This window comes from Lemur catta, chromosome 11, assembly GCF_020740605.2.
Source record: "Lemur catta isolate mLemCat1 chromosome 11, mLemCat1.pri, whole genome shotgun sequence".
Taxonomy (NCBI): domain Eukaryota; kingdom Metazoa; phylum Chordata; class Mammalia; order Primates; family Lemuridae; genus Lemur; species Lemur catta.
In genome coordinates, this window is record NC_059138.1 from 88051152 (window position 1) to 88073039 (window position 21888).

A 21888-nucleotide genomic window follows, 5' to 3' on the forward strand; every position below is an offset into this window, starting at 1 on the left:
GTCCCCGGCCTCCTTTCTCATCTCTGTCTCCAGGGCCCCCTCCCCTCTGAGGGGACCCCCAGGGCTCCCCGCAAGCCCAGCCTGCTCCCCGGCCCTGCAGAGTCCAGTGGAGCCCAGTCCTCCGTGGCTTATGATGGCAGAGTCCTTCGCTTTATCTTTAGTCACTGCCTGAGTAATTTGGGGGGTTGGTGGCCTGTGTTGTTCAGTTGGGTCCCCAAAACACGGGCGTGGCTGTCTGTGGCAAGTTGGAGCCAGGCTGAGGCAGAGACAGCTGTCCACTTTGTGGCAGGATGTGGCATGTGTGGCTGTCCCACAGGCGCGAGTGCACGCCGGCTGGCAGACACACGGCCGGCCTCTGGAGCAGTGAGGGGTTCAACACCGCGCCCGTCTCCTCCAGGCCGACACTCATGTCTGGTGACAGTGGCAGGGTATTGACCAGGCCTGGGGTCTGGGCCTCGGAGCGGGGCGAGCTCTGAGCCCTGAGAGAGGTGGGGGCCTGGAGGGCTTCACGGCAGGTGGAGCAAGGCGGGATGGAGGGAGGGGGCCCCGGAGGGTCCCTCCCCACGGGGCAGGGGCAGGGGGTGGAGAGACGGCTCCTCCAACCAAAGCCCCAGCTGCCCGGGCTTCCTTGCCCCTCTTCCTTCCTTACCGGAGTGAGCCGCGGGCCCGCCCGTCTCTAACGCCGTGGGTCCGCAGGAAGCTCTTCACGGCCTCCCTCCCCTGAGGAAGCGGGGACTCTGTCCCACACGCAGCCACCCTGGCACAGAGCTCGGTGGCGCCGTGCTGTCCTACCCACCTGCTTGGCGAGGCTGTGTCCCGGGGTGAACCCGCGGCCCCTTCTTCCCGCAGGGTGTGGGTGACGGTGCCTCCTCCTTCGTGCGTGGGGCCCCTCAGCCCACCTTGCTGCCAGCACCAGACACAGGGCGCCAAGGAGACAGCCCGCCTTGGGGTTCTGGCACTTTCCACCTGCCTCGGGGTTCTCAGCTGTCACAGGAGGGATGGGTAGGACCCACCTTAGGACGTTGTTCAGGGCGGTGCTTCTCAAATGGGGCCCACCCCGGGGCTTGTGGTCCTGCAGGCGGGAGGCAGGGGGACCCGCGTCCCTCCCCAGCTCAGGTGTCGGATGCTGCGGCTGGGACCCCACGCTGAGAACCACTAAGGAGGGTTAGTGAGGAGATGTGCATGTGCCCCATAAACCCTGTGGCTGGCGACATCCCCTGGGAATCAGCACAAGCCCTGAAAAGGGGACAAGGGTGACCCCAGTTAGAGCTCTTTTTTGCTCCAAAGACAAAAAAATGACTTGACTTACCTTGGCAAAGGAGGGATGTTTATCTTGATAACAAAGAGAGTAGCATGCGTTCCGGCAGGGTGGCAGCGAGGACCCAGGATCCCTCTCCCTCCCTGTCCCTCTGTCCCTCTGGGAGTGTGTCCCTTTCCCTCCCTGTCCCTCTGTCCATCTGGGAGCGTGTCCCTCTCCCTCCCTGTCCCTCTCCCTCCCTGTCCCTCTGTCCATCTGAGCATGGCCCTCTCTCTCTGTCCCTCCTGTCTCTGCCTTTGTGTCTCTGCCAGCTTCTCACCCTCCGGCCATGGTCTCTGTCCCCACGCTGCTCCCCAGGTGCCTGCTCAGCCCTGACTGGCAGTTTGGGCACTGGTCCTACACCCCAAGACCAAGGCTCTGCTCAAGACAGGCCTCCCTGCTTCCCGGGGGCCGAGGGCGGGACGGCCCCTGTGAGGGGCAGTGGGCCTGGCCGGCGCCCCGCGGACAGCTCCCCAGCAGCTGAGTGGGTGCTTCTCGGGGCTTCAGCAGAGGCCTCCACTGAGCCGGGGGAACATGTATTTCTCTGTCCCCAGCTGATTCCCTTTCCCTGTCCCTTGCAGCGGGGCTCCAGCAGTGGCCTCTGCCCCCAGTGAGCTGTGACTCTCAGTGTCTGCCTGCCTGTCCAGTTCCGGGGTGACGGTTTGCTGTGTGATGCGCCGTTGATTCTCACTTTGCAGACACAGGTCCCTCCCCTGCTACCCCACAACTGTCAGCTGTTCCTCCCAGGCTGCGGTGGGGCTGGAGGTGCCAGGCAGATGCTGGCTGGGGAAGCAGCAAGGGACTCCCAGACTCTGGGCCCAGGTGACCTTTCCCTGAAGGCTCCTGGGAGGGGGCAGGGGGCAGGTGTGATGTGGAGGGCTGGGACACATGGCCGGCTGGCATCTCCACCTGTGTTTTCACCCAGAGTCAGCAGCAGAGAGCGCCAGACCCTACCAGGTGGCTGGACCTCTTGGCCCTGGTCCTGTAGCTGCCACCAGGCTGAGAGCCAGCAGGAGCCAGAGCTGCTGCTGGTGGGATCAGTCCTTCCTGCTGAGCCCATGGTGCTGGGGTTCTCACCTGGGGCCCCGGGCCGCCCTACTCACAGGGCCGAGGGTGATGCTGCAGGCAGGCCGGGCGCTTGCTTTCTGCTCTTGGCACAGCTGTGGGCTGATGTGAGACCATCGCAACCGCTTGGTGCTTTCTGCCTGCGATGAGGAAGTGGGCGGAGGGATAGACCCTGCTCATTCAGTCGTCCAACAGGTCATGAATGGGCACCTGTCTGCAGACCAGACAGTGAGTGGGGTGCTGCCCCCAGCCTCAGCTGGGAGAGCAGGTCCCTAAATCTGAGGAAACGGCCTTGGGCACAGCTGGCTTTGGTGGGGGGTCTGGGCTCCATCCTCGGAGTAGAGGCAGCTCCTGTCCCAGGTACCTGCCCTACAGCCCTGTCCTGCCTCTGTGTTCCACCTGGCAAATGTGGAGGAAATGCAGCCTGTGTCTGGGGACTCAGTCGCCTGAGGACAGAGTGAGGCGTGATCCCCAAGAAAGCCCCCACCCAGGGTGGAGGGAAACTTAGGGTGAAAAGAGAGGTTTCAGGCTAGGAAACTCTGGAATAAATACAACGGACAAAGGTTTGTATTCAGAATGCTCCTATAATAATGAAAGATGAACAGCTTAGTAGAATAAATGGACAAAAATACAAACAGAAAGTTCAGAGAAGAAACCTGAATGACTAATAAAAATATATAAAGATGTCCGACCTCGCCATGACAAGGACATGCATGGGCAATCCAACTTCATGCTCAGCATGACTGCAGACATTAGAAAGTCCAGGCCAGGTGTGGTGTCTCATGCCTTAATCTTGGCACTTTGGGAGACCGAGGTAGGAGGATCGCTAGAGGCCAGGAGTTTAAGACCAGCCTGGGCAACACAGCAAGACCCCATCTCTACCAAAAACAAGAGAAATTATCCAGGTGTGGTGGTGCATGCCTGCAGTCCTAGTTACTCAGAAGGCTGAGGGAGAGAGATCACTTGAGCCCAGAACTTTGAGGCTGCAGTGAGCTGTGATTGTGCCACTGCACTCCAGCCTGGGCAACAGAGCAAGATCCCATCTCTTTAAAAAGAAAAAAAAAAGCCCATTGAAATGGTGAGGAGCTGAGAACACCACACCACACTACCCCCTGTAGGAGAGCACAGGTTGCCTTGTGGCCTCGCAACTCCATTCACAGGATGTGCCCTGGGGAATCTTTCACACACAAGAATGACTGCTGCGTTGTCGTACTACTGAGAAACTGGGACCAACCTAAGTCCTCACCAGCAGAAAGTCGTTAACTGTGATGTTCACTCAGGGGAACACACCGAAGACAGCTCACAAAGGTAAGGGCAAAACAAAGGAAAGTAAGCGACAAAGACATTGATTTATACAGGTTAGAAATATATGTGTAGTAAAAAATAACATCATGGAAAATTCTGGATGGCTGTTATCTTGGGACAGAGATGAGGCGGCTAGGGGCTTGCAGGAGTCCCTGCTGCTCTGAAACTGTGAAGTGGGGACAGCAGAGCCAGCTCAGAAGGTTGCCGTCCGTTCAGGGCTTTGTACAGGGCCTCACCCAGCCACTGGTGGGTTGTTACCAGCAGAAGGGGCCAGGGTGCCCCGGAGACCCCCTGCAGGAGAGTCACCAGGGCCCTGTGCTTAGTAAATGCTATGCTGTTGCCATCTTGAAATTCTTAAAAATTTTTGTACAAGGTACCCCACATTTCCATTTTGCACTGGGCTGAACGAATTCTGTAGCCAGTCTGTGGGGTATTGGCATGCAGGATGAGGGGCTCCGCCGCCTTGGATTTTCCAAGGGGCTGCTACAGGTGCTGGGGAGGGGCGTCAGGACGGACAGAGGCTGAGCCTGCATGGAGGCTGCGGCCCTGTCCTGGGTGCCGACTAGGCCCAGAGTGTCGTCACAGGAGATGGGGTGCTCCGGGGATGCATCTGTGGGGGGTGGTTCCTGGGAGAGTCAGCGAACCTTAAGGGCGTCCTCCTTAGACACGTGAGTGCAAACTCCAGGGTGGGGCTGGAGTGGGAGCTCTTTAAAAGCAATTTGTGAAAAGGACTCTTTATTGGGAAAACATTTTTAAATTGGGTTATTGGTCTTCTATTTAGGGGAATCAATCAATACTGCCACTGTGGTCTTTATATACCACTACCCAAACTGCACCCTTCCCCAAATGATTTCTAAAGTCTGTGACGTTGGAGGAGTCCATAGAAGACCACCTCTGAACCTGACCTGCTTTTAAGAGATGAACCTCCCCAGTTGGCCCAGATTTTTTTTTTTTAGACAGGGTCTTGCCTCTGCCCAGGCTGGGGTGTAGTGGCGTGATCGCAGCTTACTGCAGCCTCAAACTCCTGGCTGCAAGTGATCTTCCCACCTTGGCCTCCCAAATGGGGGCATCACAGGAGTGAGCCATCACATTCAGCCTAAATCATCTTTTTAAAGCTTCAAAGTGTATTTTCCAAACAGCATCCTGCTAGTCTGCTCAGATCCTGGGGTATCCCAGTCTAGCCCCATCACTAACCTCATGTCCCCTGGGCACTCAGAGCAGACCTGAGACAGCAGCTCGTGGCTAACTCCGCACCCTACATGGCTGTGCAGGGCAGGATGGCACTCGCTTGGCAGGGGCAGAGTGAGGTGCTTTCAGGAGTCTAAGTCCTAGTGGTCTAGACACGGGGGCTTGAAGGACATTCAGGGAGGAGGGAAAAGGAGCTTGAAGGATGGGTCCCCAGGGACACCCGCCTTGGGAGTGAGGGGCAGGAAAGCCAAGCTCACGGGAGGGAAAAGCATCCACTGCAGGGAACACACATCCCAGGCAGTGGGTGACAATGTCTCTGTGAGTGCAGACACCTCTCCTAAGAGGACAAAATAGTTTCTCTCTTGATAATGTCACTTGACTTTTGGGTGTGCTAGTGCTGCCTTAAATTTCTGGGGACTTCCAAAGCTCAAGACGTGGTTCTCATCATTACAGGGTCGATCATTTCTGGGGTGAATGTAGAACTGTTTAGGGGTGCATGAGTTCCACCCACTGCGCAGAGCCTTGTGCATGGAAGACAGGCCGGACCCGGCTGTACCACTCTCGGAGGGTGGCGGGCAGACCAGAGCACGTTGCAAGGCTGAGGGGTGCCGTGGGGGTGTGTCTCAGCAGCAGGTGCTGCATGGGGGTGGGGAACGGTGGGTGCAGAGCTGGGTTAATGTCAGCACAGAGGTGTGAAGGTGACTCCTCTCTGAGCTAGAGGTGGAAGCAAACCGGAAAATGGTCTCATACGGAGGACAGACCAGCCCCAGGGAGGCAGATGCAGCATTCGGCACCACCAGGCCCCCTGCTCGGTGCTCACTTTCCTCCCAGGACACAACAGCCCATTGTGGCTGGGGTCTTGTCACCAGGCACCCTGAACACTTTGGGGTGGGCAGTTCGGACACCTCCTCGCCTGGCTGGGTCAGTCCAAGTGCGGACAAGCCATGGATTGTACACTTGACCACTGTCTGGATAAGGCCTGTCCCAGCCCCTCACCCAGCTCCTCCCTCTTCAGGGCTGCTGCCCTCACCCTTGGCAGACCCACGAGGGCAGTGAGCCCTTCTGCCTGGATGGCCCAGGACAGCCCCAGAAGGACGGTCACACACACTGGGCCTGAGTCTGCCTTGCACGATGTCATCACCCTGTGGTCACAAAATCTCTTCTCCATACTGTTGGACTGAGAAACAGGTGGTCACCCAGGGCTGCTGGAACCTTCCTCTCCTGAAGGCCTAGCTCCAATCTACACCCTCTGCCCTGACGGGCACCTGGGTCTCCCAGCCTCCAATGGCCCCAAACTATCTCTTCTTAAGGGCCACTATCTATGGGGTGTCCTGTGGGCCACCTGGTAAGTGAGGTCTCCCTACAAGCAATTGTTGGAGCTCAGTAGTCCCACCAGGGACCACCACTGGGGTCATAAGATGGCCCTGACCCAGCAGAGACCAAGGCTCACCTTTGCCTGCAGGAAGGGCCTTCTCCAAGCCTCCAGCCCCACCACCTGCACACCCTGTCCTTTGGCAGACCCCTCCCCACCCATGTCTTGTACAAAGTCCACGCTGGGAGGCGAGACCAGTCTCTGCAGTGCGAGGGCAGTGTCTGGCAGGCAGACCAGGCCCAATGCCTGAGTCAGGAGGCTCCTAACGGCTTCAGCACCCTCCACACCCTGCCTGGGGTCACCGCGGTGCTGATGTCTGGGTTGTTGAGGGTTTCAGTGGTTGAATGATGCAGTGTGTGTGTGTGTATGGGGCGGGGGGGTCCTCCCTGTCCCTTCCCCAACCAACAGAGTATCTGCCACATGCCAGGCCTGTGCTGGGCAACAAAGGGGACGAGAGAGTCCAAGGCAGAGTCCCATGATGAACCACCCGCTGGGACTGGGGTCTGCAGCAGCCCCTGGACGATCTCAGCCCCTGCCACTCACCTTAGGCATGGTGCTACAGAGCATGTGGCATGGCCAGGACTGCACCCGAGGCAGCTTTTCTTGCTCTTAGTTCTGGAGAGAAGGCAGGCACAGTGACCAAGCTTGGGCTAGAGGGACTGTCAGCCTCAGAAGAGCTGCTCCGAGAAGCAAGTAGGAAATTAGGAACCACTGGCCCCACAAAGGGGATAGGGCAGTGGTCTGGGCTCTTGGGCCCCCAAGCCATTGGCCACGTGGCCTTGGGAGTGTCACTTACTTCTGTGACCGTAGCACAATGAGGGGTTGAACTACAAAGTCCCTAAGGCCCTGTCTAGCTCTGGGCAAGAAAGCCTAGGGCTGAGAGGGGCAGCAAGGACACTGGCCAGGGTCACTCTCAAGGTCCAGGCATCTTTCCTGCAAGTGCCTCCTAACCTGCCCTGCTCTAGGCAGGATGGCCTTGACCCCACTTGGCAGGAGATGGCACCCCCGCCCTCAAGTGCCTGCAAAATGGCCTCATAAACCCACATAAGGGTGGCTACGTCCCCTCACCCACCCCACGTGCATCTGCAACTCCATCAACACCACCAGGAATATGGCAAACTCCAGCATGCCAGGGCTGTAGCCAGCAACCCAGCACATACCCACGTAGTGGTCCCAGCAGGCCTGAGGCAGCTGGGCTCCGCAGCAGCTGGCCCTGCCACGGGCTCTGGGTTGCCCAACCCCTCCAAGGGGCAGCTGGGCCCAGCCTGTCTCCCTGGCACAAGGCTCTCTCCACAGGCAGGGGGGCTCCTCAGGCACATGGTGTGGAGGGACGGTGGCAGATCTAAAATTCCTACCAGGCCCCTGAGACATAGGGGAGTTCAGTGATGCTGGGTCCTTTCTCTCCCTCTGAAGGCAAGGTCAGTCTGTTCAGTTTTCAGTATTAAATAAAACCAAGAAAATAAGATAAAATGAGTAAAACCATATTAGTGTGAGCTAAGGAGCTCAGTCTGAAATGGCGGAATATTAATTTTTCTCTTCACCCCTGAGACAGTGACTGCACCATCCTGACCAGGACCGGCAGGGGAGGCCCCGGGGCTTTCTGCCCACACCCACGCAGGGCGCCCCAGCGTTCAGTGGATCCTCCCTGGGGCCGCAGCCTGGGTCAGAAGCCAGTTCCCTAGACCCTTCAGACAGAGGATGGGAACTTCACTGGCCACAGGGAGTCCCGTGTTCTGGGGACACAGTCCAGTTCTTCAGGACCCTGGGCCACATGGGATGCTCTGTCTCTGACCAAAGGGGAGGGAGCTTATCAAGAGCTGGCCGGATTCCACGCTGACAACTTCTGTGCTTTCCATTCGCAAAGGAGCCATCTCGTCCTTGGCTGAGCGGGCTGCCAGCTGGCCCAGGGGGGGAGCACATTTGAGGTGGGGTGAGGGTCTGTTCCCCACGCGCATGTTCTGGGCAGTGAGTTCTCTGTGCAGCAGCTGACGCCTCCTGGACACATTTCCACACAAAACACTTCTCGACTGTTCTCCCTCCCTTACTCTTCAGGGGAAAATTATTGAAGATGCCCCTCTTTCTGATGGATTATTTCTGGGAGTTTGTTTGGCAATTCCACTCTTTAGCTTTTAAAACATTCTTCATTTAGCCAAGAAATACTTCTCACACCCCCAGCCCTGTCCCCTGTGAGGGGTCAGAGGAGGCAAAACGAGATGAGATGGATCCCCATGGAATGGGGCCAGGGGCACAGACAGGGACGGCCTAGGATGTGAGTGGGGGAAGGAGCAGGTGGCAGCCTGGGCAGGTCCTGTGTCAGACACCGGGATATTATCTTGCAGAAGCCGTGTTCCGAGGGCGCAGCGCAGGTAATGACAGGTGTGCACCTGGAGACTGAGGGCCCAGAGCCTGGCGAGTGAAGGCAGCCCCCCAGTGGAACTGATTAGAATTCTGCACTCACCTCCAGCTTTCAGGTAACAACAGAATCCCAGAACCTGCTTGAAAGCATGTAAGATCTATAGCTACATTCTTCTTTTTTTTCCTGATCAAAATCTTACGGGATTTCTGAAAGCTGTGTGAAGTCATGCCCAGGGCATTCAGACCAGATGGGAAATAAACTGCTAGGAATTTCCCACTCTGGTGTTTGCTGTGTACGTGGGCCTGGGAACTCAAGGCTACACTTCACAGGTAACGACCGCGCAAACACAGAACTGTGTCAGCAGCAAAGGTCACACACAGACCCAGAATTGTTTAGATACAGATTTATTGCAAACCAACACCGAAGAGCTGGAGCAGCTTTGCAGACTGGACACCCACTCTCCTGGGCCCCTGGACAAGGGGAATGAGTCACCCCGCTTTCCTCGGACCTCAGCTGGTGGGACTTAGTGGCCAAACTGCAGTTGTCATGTCTAAAAAGAGAAAAAAGGCAGAGTGCGCCAGTTCTGGAGGCTGGGCAGGTCCAGGGCGCTGCCTCAGGGCACGGAATCACCCGACAGACGGCGCGGTGCGCAGGGACAGGCTCCACAACCACACCGAGCACCCCACAGGGCACAGGGACCAGATGCGGGGTGGCTGCTCCTGCCACAGGGCCCATACCCAACCCTGCTCTTCCTAGACACTGGTTTATCACTTATTAAAGCAGGGCAGGGAGTGGGGAGAAATGCAACACAAAATAAAATCAGGCAGAGACAACTCACCACGGAAGTGAACAACTCTCAAAGTGTCCCAAATAACAAGGTGTAGGGCACTCTTACCCCCCTTACTCACTCCTTCTGGAAGACTGCCCATAGGGTGGGGGCTAGCTTGGGGACAAGAGAAGACAGGAGACATACACACAACTCCTGAGAGACCTCCTTTCATTGGGTAGGGAAGCTCTCATGAGACACTGGTGTGCAAATTCTAGGACCTTTGAAGGGAACTCCAGGAAAAAATGACAAAGGATTTCTCAGGACCCTTCACAGGTGACAGAGTTCTGCTCCCCAGGGTGGAGACCTCTTCAGAGGGGCCTCACCAGTTCAGTGACAGATATCAGACAACAGGGCTCTGATTCCAAGGTGGGTATTTGGGGCCCTCTGCTCTAGCTTGACAGTCGGACCCACAGAATACTTCCCAGGGATGCTTTCTTACAAGAACTATCAGCCACCACTATAAACCAGAAATCTACCCTCAAATGACAATAAACCAGCTCCCTTCTATGCAGTCCAAGGTGGAAGCCTCTGGAAGAACCAACCACCAACTTACTCTCCTATATAGCCCCTTCCCCCCAGGTATTCTCAGAGAGAGCTTGCAGGGGACAGGGTCCTCTCCCCGTGACAGCAGGCTTCCTTGGCATCTGCAGGCCTTTGTTCTTGCCGGCTGCGCGTGGTACCAGGGTGCGGAGACCTGCAGTGTGACTTATCCATGCACTGAGCTGATGGCCAAGTGGACAGCACCGGGTAGTGGCAGCACCACATTCGTGGTGATGGGCACACAGGGTGCCACTGTGAGTACTTAGGGCCCAGGCTGAAGCCCTGCCCCACACCCCACGATTGGGTCTTCGCACCTCGGCTGGAGTCGGTCAGTGGCCATGGCTCAGGGCATAAGCTCAGGGCTCCTGAGGTGGTGGCCAGTCCCTGGAGAACTGGTAGGACAGGGCCATGAGCTCCAGGAAGCACAGTCCGGCACCTGGCACAGAGGATGGGAACATGGTAGTCTTCACTTTCTCTGGCTCAGTTGTGATGAGACAATGTGCCTTCAGGCCCAGTGCAGAAAGTCCTCCTTCCAGGGGCCCCTCGAGGTCAAGGCTGCTCAGGACCTGTGCCTGACGTGCTCCGCTGATGGGCTGCTGGACATGCTGTGGTCTCCTCCTGAGGGCGCTGGCTCTCCACTCCTGCCCACGTCGTGACACAGCGTACCCAAGGTGGAGGTCTCACAGGGAGCCAAGCAGAACACCCCATGCAGTGGTGGCTGGGCTTGGTTCACCTCAGCAAGAACCAAAGCAAGGCAGCCACAGTCAGACAACAGATAGAACCTCCCAATGTCTAAAACATGCAGACAGGACTCCAGTTTCCACTGCTCTGCCCATGAGGCTGAGGCTGGCAGAGCACACTTACAAAGGCATGAGCACGACAGCGCATGAACATACCCAACAGAGGTCAAGGGGCAAGGAGTTTCCCAAAGCAGCCCCAGAGACAGCGGCACAGCATTCCACACTTGCCCTCATGCAAGCTCCAAGCCCCACACACTTCAACAACTTCAGCTTCGCCTGATAGCCCAGCAACTCCATACCCCCAACCAAAAGCAAAGCAAGCAGAACAGCATCAAAACAACAGCAAGCAAAGAGCAGGGAAGGAAACAAATGCTGCCTGCAGTGGCTGGTTGCTGTGGAGACAAAAGCACGTGATCCCAGTTTGCTGGGATGTCCTCTCCTGCATTTCAAACACCTTCACTCAGTGCCGGCCACAGTGGCCAACATCCAGCAGCTGGCCCCACACCTTCTCTCGAACAGTCTGGAGATGCAAGGTCAGGGTGGAAGGCCTGGTTCATCCTTCATAGAAAGGATGGCTAGGGGTGAACAAGACGAGCGAGTCCCTGGAATGCAGGGGGCTGAGAAGGGCAGCTGAGGACAAGGCCTCTGCCTCCCTGATGGCAAGGGTTTTCCTTTCCTTCTAGTCATTAAAACTGCACAGCCCCGGGGGAGATGTTGAACATGGCCGGGTCGAATCGCTGGCCTCGGAAGGGAGAGCCTTCAGCATCCCACCCCTTCTTCAGCATCTCATGGACTTTCTACAAACAGAAAATAGAGAGATTAAAAGAGATCGCAAAGCACTGCATACCTCCTCCCAGAGCACACTCTAACCTCAGGCAGAGCCTTCCTGCCTCCTCAGGGTCTGGGGATGCGCCTGGCAAGACCAGCTGGCCAGGGGACCACACTGCCCTGTGCAGCCTGCACCCGGGGAGGTGCTGGGGGACTGCCAACTTCTCTGCAGACTGCGCTCTCCACAGACTGAATTTCTAACCCTCCATCTTCTGTCCCCAGCAAAGCACTGGCCACTCTCTATGGTTCAACTTCTGTCCCTTTTCCACCAGGATCTCTGTCCAAATTCCGAACAGGCTATAGGACCTACAGTCCTACCAGGCACTAGCTAAGGTGCGCAGTGGGGCGTCCCGGGCCCACTGGGGTTGTAGAGAAAGTATGCTAGGCCCAGTGGGGACTAAGATATACAGAGAAAGTGGCCCAGCCCCACCAGAGACATGACTAAGGTATGCAGACAGGGTGCTGCCCCCTTTCCCAGGGAGGAAGTTCTCAGCACGGGGAACTGCATCATCAGACGATCCAGGGTTGACCCATGGTGTGACGCAGAGGAAGAGGCCGCACAATGTCCAGTGGTGGACCTGCCAGTCGGAATTCCCCATTGCTTCCTTGGAGACAGAGTTGGTTGACTGAGCTCTTCCCAGCATGTGGCCTTTCTGGAACTATCTAGTCACCAAGAGTAGAAGCAGGCCCAAGCAGTGTGACCACAGCCAGGGGATATGAGGAAGACTGTGCCCGTGAGGGAGCACTTGCATGGCTGCTGGGCCCTCCTTCCTAACAGCATCTCTGCGTCCGCCCTCCTCACCCAGCCCCGCAAGTACACTCAGGGCTGGGGATGACCTCACCTTTCTTCTGACCACAAGAGACAAAAGAGACTGCACAGGGCTAGAGGTGCCCTACCAATATGATTCATGGTCCCCGTTACAGAAAGCCCTGCAGAAAGGGCCCAGAAGACAGACATCTCTTCTTTTGCCACAAGAGTAACAGACCCGAGCAGTGTGGGTGACTTCTGGTGTCTGATGAGGCTCCTGGACTCTCAGCACCATGGCCTCTCCTTAAATAAAATACAACCTTCCTGACAAGAGGGCTTTCTTTTTCCTATTTTTAAAGCTAAGTAAGGCAGCAACAAGCATATCAAAGACACTTAATACATATTAGGGATTAATCAATATTACTTTCAACTTCTTACAGGTAACTCACATCAGAGACTTTGGAAAGACCATTTCAAGAGCAAGGTGCTGCGATGGGGTATGAGCGAGCGGCGCACACCAGGTGGCTGGGAGCAGGGAAGGCTGCAGGGAGCCGCCTGTGTGCGGCCCTGGAGGCCTGGCCTACCCCTCCACCTGTTGGAGGTGTGGTGTGGACAGTCCCCACCAAATACAAGACTGGACTAACCAGATGACCTCAGCAGGTGGCTGCACAAGGCCTCCGAACCCCCTCAATGGAGCCCAAGACGGCTGGAGGGCAAGTGACAGCTGTGGAGCACTGCAGCCACCACACCCTGGGAACTAGGTGGCTGGGTGGAGACCCAGCATAGGAAGCTGACAGTGTAAACTGCAAATTAGGAGACTTGATCTTATAAGGAAGTCAGTCCAGGGTGCCAGGGTCAGTGCTCAGACCTTTCCTGGGGCAAAGGTGGAGAGTAGGCGTTCAGTCTATGACCAGAGACCACGCTAATGCCGGTATCTGCCTGTGTAACGTCACAGCTATTGACGGTTGGGGTCAGTCCCACCAGGCTGGAGAGATCGCAGACATAGCCCCATCTGAGCGCAGACTGAGCCATGGCACCTGTACACCCCACACTCCTTTCCTAGATGGGGGAACTCTGTGTAAAAGAAATTAAATTAGGGAAAAGATGAAGGGCATCAAATTTGTTGACTTTGGAAAGAAGTTATGATACTGACATAAAAGAATTTAAAACAATAAGAGAAAAGTGTTGTTACTTCAAAATAAAAATGCTTCAAAGTACACAGCATCTGTGGCATTAGAAGCATAATTTGAAATTGTGGCAAATTTAGAAGACTCGGAGTTCACACCATAAATGGGCATCGCTGCCAGAGTGCGCTGGTAGCTGTGACTGCGCCGCCGTGCACGGCAGATGGCGGCTGACATGGGAACCTGGCCCTTTTCCATTCTCACTACGAGGCCTGGTGATCCCAGCGAAGCGACCCTGACCACAGAGCTCTCAAGAGGGTCCCTCCTGTGAGGTATCCCTGATGACAACTGAGCAAAATGTGGCTAAACTGCTACATGAGGCTACGTAAGGGCACAGACCTACCTTTCGAGGTCTGTTTCTGCATTCAGCTAAAAAAAAAAAAAGGCGGTTACAATCACTAAGGATGTTTTACATGGAACCTCTGATTTACTTAGGGCTCCGAGGTTTTGAAGATCCTTCCCCAGGCCCTGTCAAGCGCAGAGAGGAGTTGAGACTTCGGCAGCAGCACCAGGCAGGTACTCAGACACACAATCATCCCTGAGCTACCACACGCTCTAGCTGTGGGCCAGCGACCTGGAGGCTCCCTGGCTGTTGAAGAGCAGGTCAGCCCTGGTAAGGGGGTCACCTCGGGCCCTACACCTTCGCACAACCAGCCCTGGGCTCCTGCATGTCACTGAAGGTCTCCCGTGCTCTGGGTGCCGTGCTCTGGGCAGGGACACACATGCCCTTAAGGGTCAGCATGCTGTCTGGCCCACGGCAAGTCCGTAGCAGAATACATTTGGATTCAAAACACAGAGCTCGTTCCACTAGACCATAGTGTCTTCAAGATTCTTCTTTGGATCCTTCCTAACTGGGTCACTGCCCAGTCCCTGGGCTCCCCAGTGCTGGGTCACAAGCAGCTGTACATTGGGTACAGGCGAGCCCCCCATGGCCTGTCACAGGGACCTTCTGTTCTACATTGGGCTCTGTAGTACCCTGGGGGCCAGGAAGGCAGCTTGCCCAGAGGACACCAACTCAGAATGGGGTGACAGGGAACAGAGAAGACACCAGCTGCACTCTGGGATGTCACATGTATGCACACATGCACACAGTGCACACGTATGGTGTGTGGCACCACCATCTCCCTCCTCTTGAGGCTGGTCTGCGCCAGGCTGGCAGTGAAGATCTTGGTGTGAGTTTGGGGCCCAAAACCTTGCCTTGCCTGGAATGAACAGACCACCCTGTTCCTGGTCCTGGGCAGCAGGCTGTGTGACAACCACCAGAGTAAGAGGCCCTCAGGCCTTCAGGAATGGAGAGACAAGAGCAGCCAGTTGCTGGGGAGGATTATCGATGAGACTGCAAAGCAAAACTGAAATATTCTTTGGAGAAGATAAGATTAAAATGGCTGGAATCTTAGTGCCATGAAGGCAGATCTGTGTCTGTCCTCCTCACTGACATGCCTTGGAGAAGGGCAAGAGTAGGCAATGTCAGGGCATCAGCACAGAATGTAAAATCGGGGGTCGGGGAGAGTGAGAGGAAGGTCAAGGAGAGGAAAGGATACAAGGGAGGGAAAAACGAAACAGGAAGAAAAGAGAGAGGAAGGAGAAAAGAAAAAAGAGGGCAGGGTCAGCTGGAGCCGCAACACCCTGTGCATGTCTTGGCACTAATGGCAACTCCCACGACAAGCAGGGATTACTGCTGGTTTTGCCTTTTGACTTTTATGTTCTGAAAGAGACAAAATCACAAGAAATTTGAGGACTTAGAGATGAAAACAGTCATAGAGCATCCTAGCTTCTGCCATGTCCCACAGCTAATGTCTATAGAAGGTCTTACTGAGCTCTGACAAATGCACAAACACAGTTCAAACCACAACAAATAATTTTTATCGCTTATCTATAACAAAGACTCAGTGTTGGTGTCTGGGGAAGATTTGAGGAACCACCTGCCCTTGGTCCCTCTATCCATCCTGTGGCACAAAGGGGTGATTAGTAAGACTTCCTTCTCACTCATCCAAGGCAGTGGGCGTCTATGTTCATGTTCTCTAGCCAAAACAGACTCTTCCCCGAAGGTCAACTTGTGAATACATTTCAGCCCTTCTGTAGACAGAGCACTGAATCTGGGCACAGAGTAGATAGACCCCTTGTGTCCCTGTCCCCAACTGCTACCATGAGAAGCCCCACCCATAGGGCAAGGGTTCAAAGACTGGACTTTCATCTAGTGACTACAGGCAAACACGGCATAACTGGACTGAAATGTGACCAGGTAGGTCTGGCTGTCTAAGTAGCTGAGCTGATCTGAGCAAGCGCTGCAGTACTGCCTGAGGCCACCATAACCTGTGCAGGGACATGGGCCAAGCAAGGGTGTCCTTCAACCTCACTGTGCCCTAGGGTGGAAAAGGGGGCCAAGCCGAGAGGAACATTCTCTCCTATGGAGATTCAGGCCAGGGCAGGTGGGGATAGGAGAACAGAAAGATCCGAAATCAGATGCGAGGTCAATCCCACCCCTGCTGCTTGAGCTGCTGCGGGACCCTGAACACATTCTGTGACCTCAATAACTCAACATTTCTATTGTAAAAAGTAGATGGTCTTTTCAGGGCTGTGTAGGTCCCCAGCCTGGCTGTGTGTAGTAAGTGCTTACTACATGTGGCAGGCATGGCACTCCCCTCCACAGGCTCCTTGACCTCACAGGAGCAGGATGGGCTTGTCTGAGAAGACAGGTGAGAGTGGACACACACAGTGGCAGGGCTTGCAGAACCACCGAGGGGGCACGTGCCATACCAGAGGGCAAGACTGGAATAATTCAAATAAACCACAAAGTAAGGCTCCTCCAAAAGACCAACAGGAAAACATGTGAGTCTGAGTGGCTTTGGGAGGCGGGGGATGCCTGTGTTTATGGAACAAAATTAAGGAGACCGGCCCATGCCCAGCAGCTGGCCCATCCCCGTGGACTACAGGTTGCACTTGGTCCACGCGCCCTGCCATGCTGTGTATATGGGACATGGGGAGTTAAAAATAATCTGAGGAAAGCTACCCTTTCTTCCCCAAATAGCTACTCTTGGGATTATTAAAATAGGAAGAACAAATGTATACATCCAATTAATCATTGTTTGCCACACGCGTACTCCGCACTGGGTGCCATGCTGGTCAGACATGAACCTTCTTCCTCCTGCTCCCCAACCTGCCACCGACCTCACAAAGTCCTCACACACAGGCCTGACATCTGGAAACTGGCCCTGTGGCCTGGCTCCCTTCCCTCCTCCACCGAGGGTCCAGGGGAAGAGAGGAGGAGACACACGTGGCTGAGGCACAACGGTGAGAGCCATCAATACATTCCAGGTTACCAGGCTCGTGTGAGCAGTGCACTTCTCAAGACACCCTTCAAGGCCCTGCTACCTGGGCTCTTGGCGTATGTGTGAGAATATGGCTGGAAGCCCAGAGTGCCCTGTCCTCGGGCAGTGATCACGGGACAAGAGTAGGTAAGACAGGTCCCTTGCTGAACCGGGACACAGCAGGGCAGCCCATCCACACACCCTCTTCTTCCCCACCAGCATTGCCAACCCCTCTGCTGCTGGTTGGCCTTGTCACCAGCATCACAAGGGCCCAAAGGGCGGGCTCTCCAGGAGGACTGCTGTGCTCGTACCAGCTCATGGCTCTGCGGCTTGCCCTGCAGCTTCTGGTGATAGTCGAAGGTGAGCCTGTCCAGCACCGCCTGCTCCTCCTCATCCACAGTGGCCATGGAGCGCTCCTTGTTGATCTTGTCAATGTCGATGGGTTCCTCTCCCTCCAGGATAGCATTCCACCAGTACTCACCCACCTTGCTCAGGTTCACCTGGGGACAAGCAGGGCAGAGACCTGCATCAGGGTCAGGAGACACAGCAGAGCCAGGGCTGGGGAAAAGCACAGCCTGCTGAGGGACAGGCACCCAGCCTGAGCCCAGGACCAACTGCACAAAGGGCAGTGGCGGACAGGAAGGGGTGCCAGGATCCAAGGCAGGATCCTCCAAGCCTGGGGATGCATCTGCTGCCTGTGCTAACACATCCCGGTGAAGAGCTGGGCTAGACGTGGGGCATTTGAGGGGACTGACATTCTGGTAAGTGCCTTTGTCCTTCTTCACCAAGCCCTCGATCCTCAGAGACAGGACAATGCCCAACCTGAGCGCTCACCTCGCCCACTCTCACTGAGAGGGGATGTTTTCCAAGATCTCTGATACACCGCCCCCCCACCCCACCCCACCCTCGTGCCAGGACCTGCCCCAGGCCATCCCAGCCTGCCACCTACCACCTGCCACACAAGGCCCCACGGTAGCTCTTATCAACCACCTCCCTCTTCAATGATCTTTCTTGTTTCCATGACCTACCTTCTTGGGAAGAAGCTGGGAACTGTGAGGGCTCAGCTCGATGCACCACAGAATCTACCAGGGACCCCTCACCCCTTGAACAGAGCACTCCAGGGGCCCCACCCCACTCCCTCCCTGGGCCAGGCTTGCTGCATGACAGGTCCTCCAGCCCCAGGCCTTGAACCTCCAATGGTTCGTGAAGGAGGAGCCACCATAAAGAGCCACCCCAAACCTTGGGCACCACTGTGGGGATGGCACAGATTCACCCCTGTTCAAGGGAACCAGCAGCCACCCACTCATGATGCAGCCTGTATTGGGGTCTGGGAAATTCATGTCATTACCACAAAAACCCAAACCCAAGTGGAACGGCTGCATGGGAGCAAACATGAGAGGTGTTGTGTGAAGTTGGTGCCCAAGTGCCCCTGGCTATTTGGCCTGTTGCAGGAACACAGGGGACACACTATCCCCCATGATCAATGGTCATGGGGTCACACAGACAGCAAGGACACTGGCTGAATGCTCCATGGTCAGCGCTGAGCTCACTGGGAAATTCTTGGGTTTGCTCACTTTGTCCTAGAACTGTCCATTCTCTGATAGGATGAAAACACTAAGTTATTCATAGAAAAAGGGAAAAGGCAGCAAAGAGCCAGCAAGCAAGAACAGCTCTCACCCACGGAGATGCAGCCACCAGGAGGAGACTTACTGACCAGGTGGGTGAACCCTGACAAGCGACACACAGGGTAATGTTGACAGCTGGGAGGCCACAGTGAATCAGCAGGATACCCTGTGCCCCAGGAAGAGCACTGGGGACTCCGGCATTCACAGGCTTGAAAGCAGTGTCCTAACGCAGCATCTCCTGCCTCTCTACCTCCAAGCCCTGCTGCCCAAACCCACCAACACCACAGAACACACTCGGTGCCTGACCCTGCAGAGCCAGCGGTTGGTCCCAAGAATGCTCTCTACTAATGAGGAAGGTGGGCACTGATGAGGTGTGGGAGGGCATGCAGTGGAGATTTTCCACTACTGGGAAAGGACAAAAAGCTGCAATCATGATCTGACACCGCATCTCAGAAATCTTCTCCTTGTCTCATGTTCCCGGTGCAAACGGGGAGTTGAGAATGGTGGTCCCCCTGCCCAACCCCGCCAGCTCTGCCCAGTAAATAGTGCTGTTCTGCAGTGCCCAATTTCAATTTAGAATAAAGTTTCCATTTCCAGACACTCTGCTCAGATGGTCTGTCACAGACTTTACAGTCTGGGGGGAACCTGACTCACCCTCAGAGACCCCAACGCTGAGAACTTCACCCTGTCTTATAGAGCTGATGTGACAAAAAACCTTACAAGTGGAAGATACATTGTCTTCCCTATTCCAGGAAAGACTCTGAGGAACTGCAGATCTCTGGAAAGAAGAGATCCTTTAAGTTTTTCACTTTTATCTTCACTAGTAATTAACATTATTAAAATCTACATATCAAGTCCTGTAAAATGCATACCATTATCTGTATTTAAAAATAAAGACAAACCTTTGGAAGTTAGGGCCGTTCCTAGATAGCCCAGCGTGAAGAAGCAGGACAGAGCCACACTCAAGCTAACAGCCCCACCAACAGCACTGCGAGGCCAGGGGACCGACCCACATACTATCCAGGGGACTCTGCCACTGCTCTCGGGCCTTTTTATACACCCCGTGGGGTTTCATGGTCCAGGTCCAGACTCACACCCAGACTTCAGGACTTTGTGGGCACAGTGGGAGACAGATCTGAAGATAATGAACCTATGCCCAGAAGGAGGGAGGGGGCTCACCCCTGAATCCTGTGTCCACATGTATACTTCACAAACCCAACAAAAATCAAGAGGAGGCTGGGCAAGGTGGCTTAGGCCTGTAATCCTAGCACTCTGGGAGGCCCACAAGAAAGGACTGCTTAAGGTCAGGAGTTCAAGACCAGCCTGAGCAAGAGCAAGACCCCATCTCTACTAAAAATAGAAAAAATTAGCTGGGTGTGGAGGTGTATGCCTGTAATCCCAGCTACTTGGGAGACTGAGGCAGAAGGATCACTTGAGCCCAGGAGTTTGAGGTTGCAGTGTCCAGGCAAAAGAGTGAGACCCTGTCTCAAAAAAAAAAAAAAAATCGAGATGAGTCCTGCACTACTTTTTCATCAGAAATATTTGATCTGTAGTTAGATTTCATAAAATTTACAATTGAAAGAATAGATTCAAATGCTCCAAAATACTTAAAAGTTTTCCAATATCTAAATCAAGTAGTTTTAAAATAAAAATTAAAAATTCAGTTCCTCATTCATGTGAGCTACACGTCAAGTGCTCACTCAGCCGCCACACATGGTTAATGGCTACTGCACTTGCCAAGATGGCTCTCCTTGCTCCCATACATCACCACGTGTACTAAAATACACTAATGTATTTTAGTAGCAGATGTGAGCCCACTTTGTTTGAAAAAACATTTTTTAAATTGAGGCAAAATTTATATAACATGAAATTTACCATTCAAAAGTGGATAATTCGGCCAGGCGTGGTGGCTCACGCCTGTAATTCTAGCACTCTGGGAGGCCAAGGCGGGAGGATCACTCGAGGTCAGGAGTTTGAGATCAGCCTGAGCAAGAGAGGGACCCCGTCTCTACTAAAAATAGAAAGACATGATCTGGACAGCTAAAAATATATATAGAAGAAAAAATTAGCCGGACATGGTGGCACATGCTTGTAGTCCCAGCTACTCGGGAAGCCGAGGCAGGAGGATCACTTAAGCCCAGGAGTTTGAGGTTGCTGTGAGCTAGGCTGACGCCACGGCACTCTAGCCCAGGCAACAGAGCGAAACTCTGTCTCAAAAAAAAAAAAATTAAAAAGTGGACAATTCAATGGCATTTAGTACATTCACAATGATGTGCAACCATCACCTCTATCTAGTTCCAAAACATTTCATCACCCCAAAAAGAAGCCCTATACCTATTCGCAGTTGATCCCCACTTTGCCCTACGCCTTCCCCTAATGGCCCGCCTCCATCCAGCCCCTGGCAATTATTAATGATTGTGTCTCTATAGATTTGCCTGTTCTGGACATTTCACACAAATGGAATCACACAGCATCTGTCTTTTTGTGACTGGCTTATTTCACTTAGCATAATGTCCTCAATGTTCATCCATGTTGCAGCATGAATCAGAACTCATTTCTTTTTCAGTTCCAGCGAAATAACAAGACCTCATCACTACGAAAAATAAAACTAACTAGCTCGGCATGGTGGCATGTGCCAGTAGTCCCAGCTACTCAGGAGGCTGAAGCAGGAGGATCGTTTGAACCCAGGAGTCCAAGGCTGCTGTGAGCTACAATGGCATCACTGCACTCTAACCCAGGAAACGGAGCGAGATCCTATCTCTAAAAACAAACAAACAAAAAAGAAACAAAGAAAAAGAAGAAAAAAAGAACTTCATACATTTTAAGGCTGAATAATATTCCACTACATGGAATATTACACATGTTTATCCATTGATGGACATTTAAGGTGTCTCCACTTTTTGCTACTGTAAATAACGATGCTATGAACATTCATGCATTCTGTTCAAGTCCCTGCTTTCTATTCTTTTGAGCATTTACCTAGGAGTGGAACTGCTGGGTCATATCATCGTTCTATGATTAACTTTTTGAAGACCCGCCATACTGTTTTCCACAGCAGCTGCACCACTTAAATTCCCACCAGCAATGCATAAGGGTTCCCATTCTCCATATCCTCAGTCAATGACACTTGTTATCTTCTGTTTTTTGATAACAGCCATCCTCATGGGTGTGGCTGGCACCACTGGTCCTTCATCCTGACCGCATGCAGACAGGCCTGCCTTCTCTGTCTTCTGGCACTGCTCTGTAATTCAGTGGCCTGCCTTTAGCCCTGAGAGAGCAGACAAGACCCAAGGCATCTTCTATAGAGGTTCTTGTGAAAGCTCTGGAAGACCAAGGTCTCATTTGCAAAATTTTATTAATCCTGCAGGGCCATTTTCTGACACCTGGTGCAGGATGCAGTGCCAAGAGAACACAGGTAAAATGTTCCCCAGATGGAGTTCCCTATCTAAAAATAACACATGGGATAAAGTAGTCCATTTTGTTTTTGTTTTTTTATTTTAACA

General features: G+C 54.1%; 1 protein-coding gene across 3 annotated transcripts in view; it reads right to left on the minus strand.

Annotated features, from left to right (window-relative positions):
• Positions 1-9325: 9325 nt before the first annotated feature.
• The window catches only part of NUDCD3 (NudC domain containing 3), a 95512-nt gene continuing 82949 nt past the window's right edge, over positions 9326-21888 (minus strand). Inside the window, exons 5-7 of one of the 3 annotated variants that reach the window (XR_006738294.1) lie at positions 17072-17260; positions 13137-15157; positions 11421-11489 (exon numbers count right to left, since the gene is read on the minus strand). Coding sequence is in view for 2 of the 3 variants with exons in the window: in XM_045565204.1 (XP_045421160.1) it covers positions 11379-11489; positions 17072-17260 (300 nt within the window). In the remaining variant the exon portion in view is untranslated. Of the gene's footprint in view, positions 15158-17071; positions 17261-21888 lie in introns of all 3 variants that reach the window. The other 2 variants (XM_045565204.1, XM_045565205.1) reach the window with 2 other exon arrangements.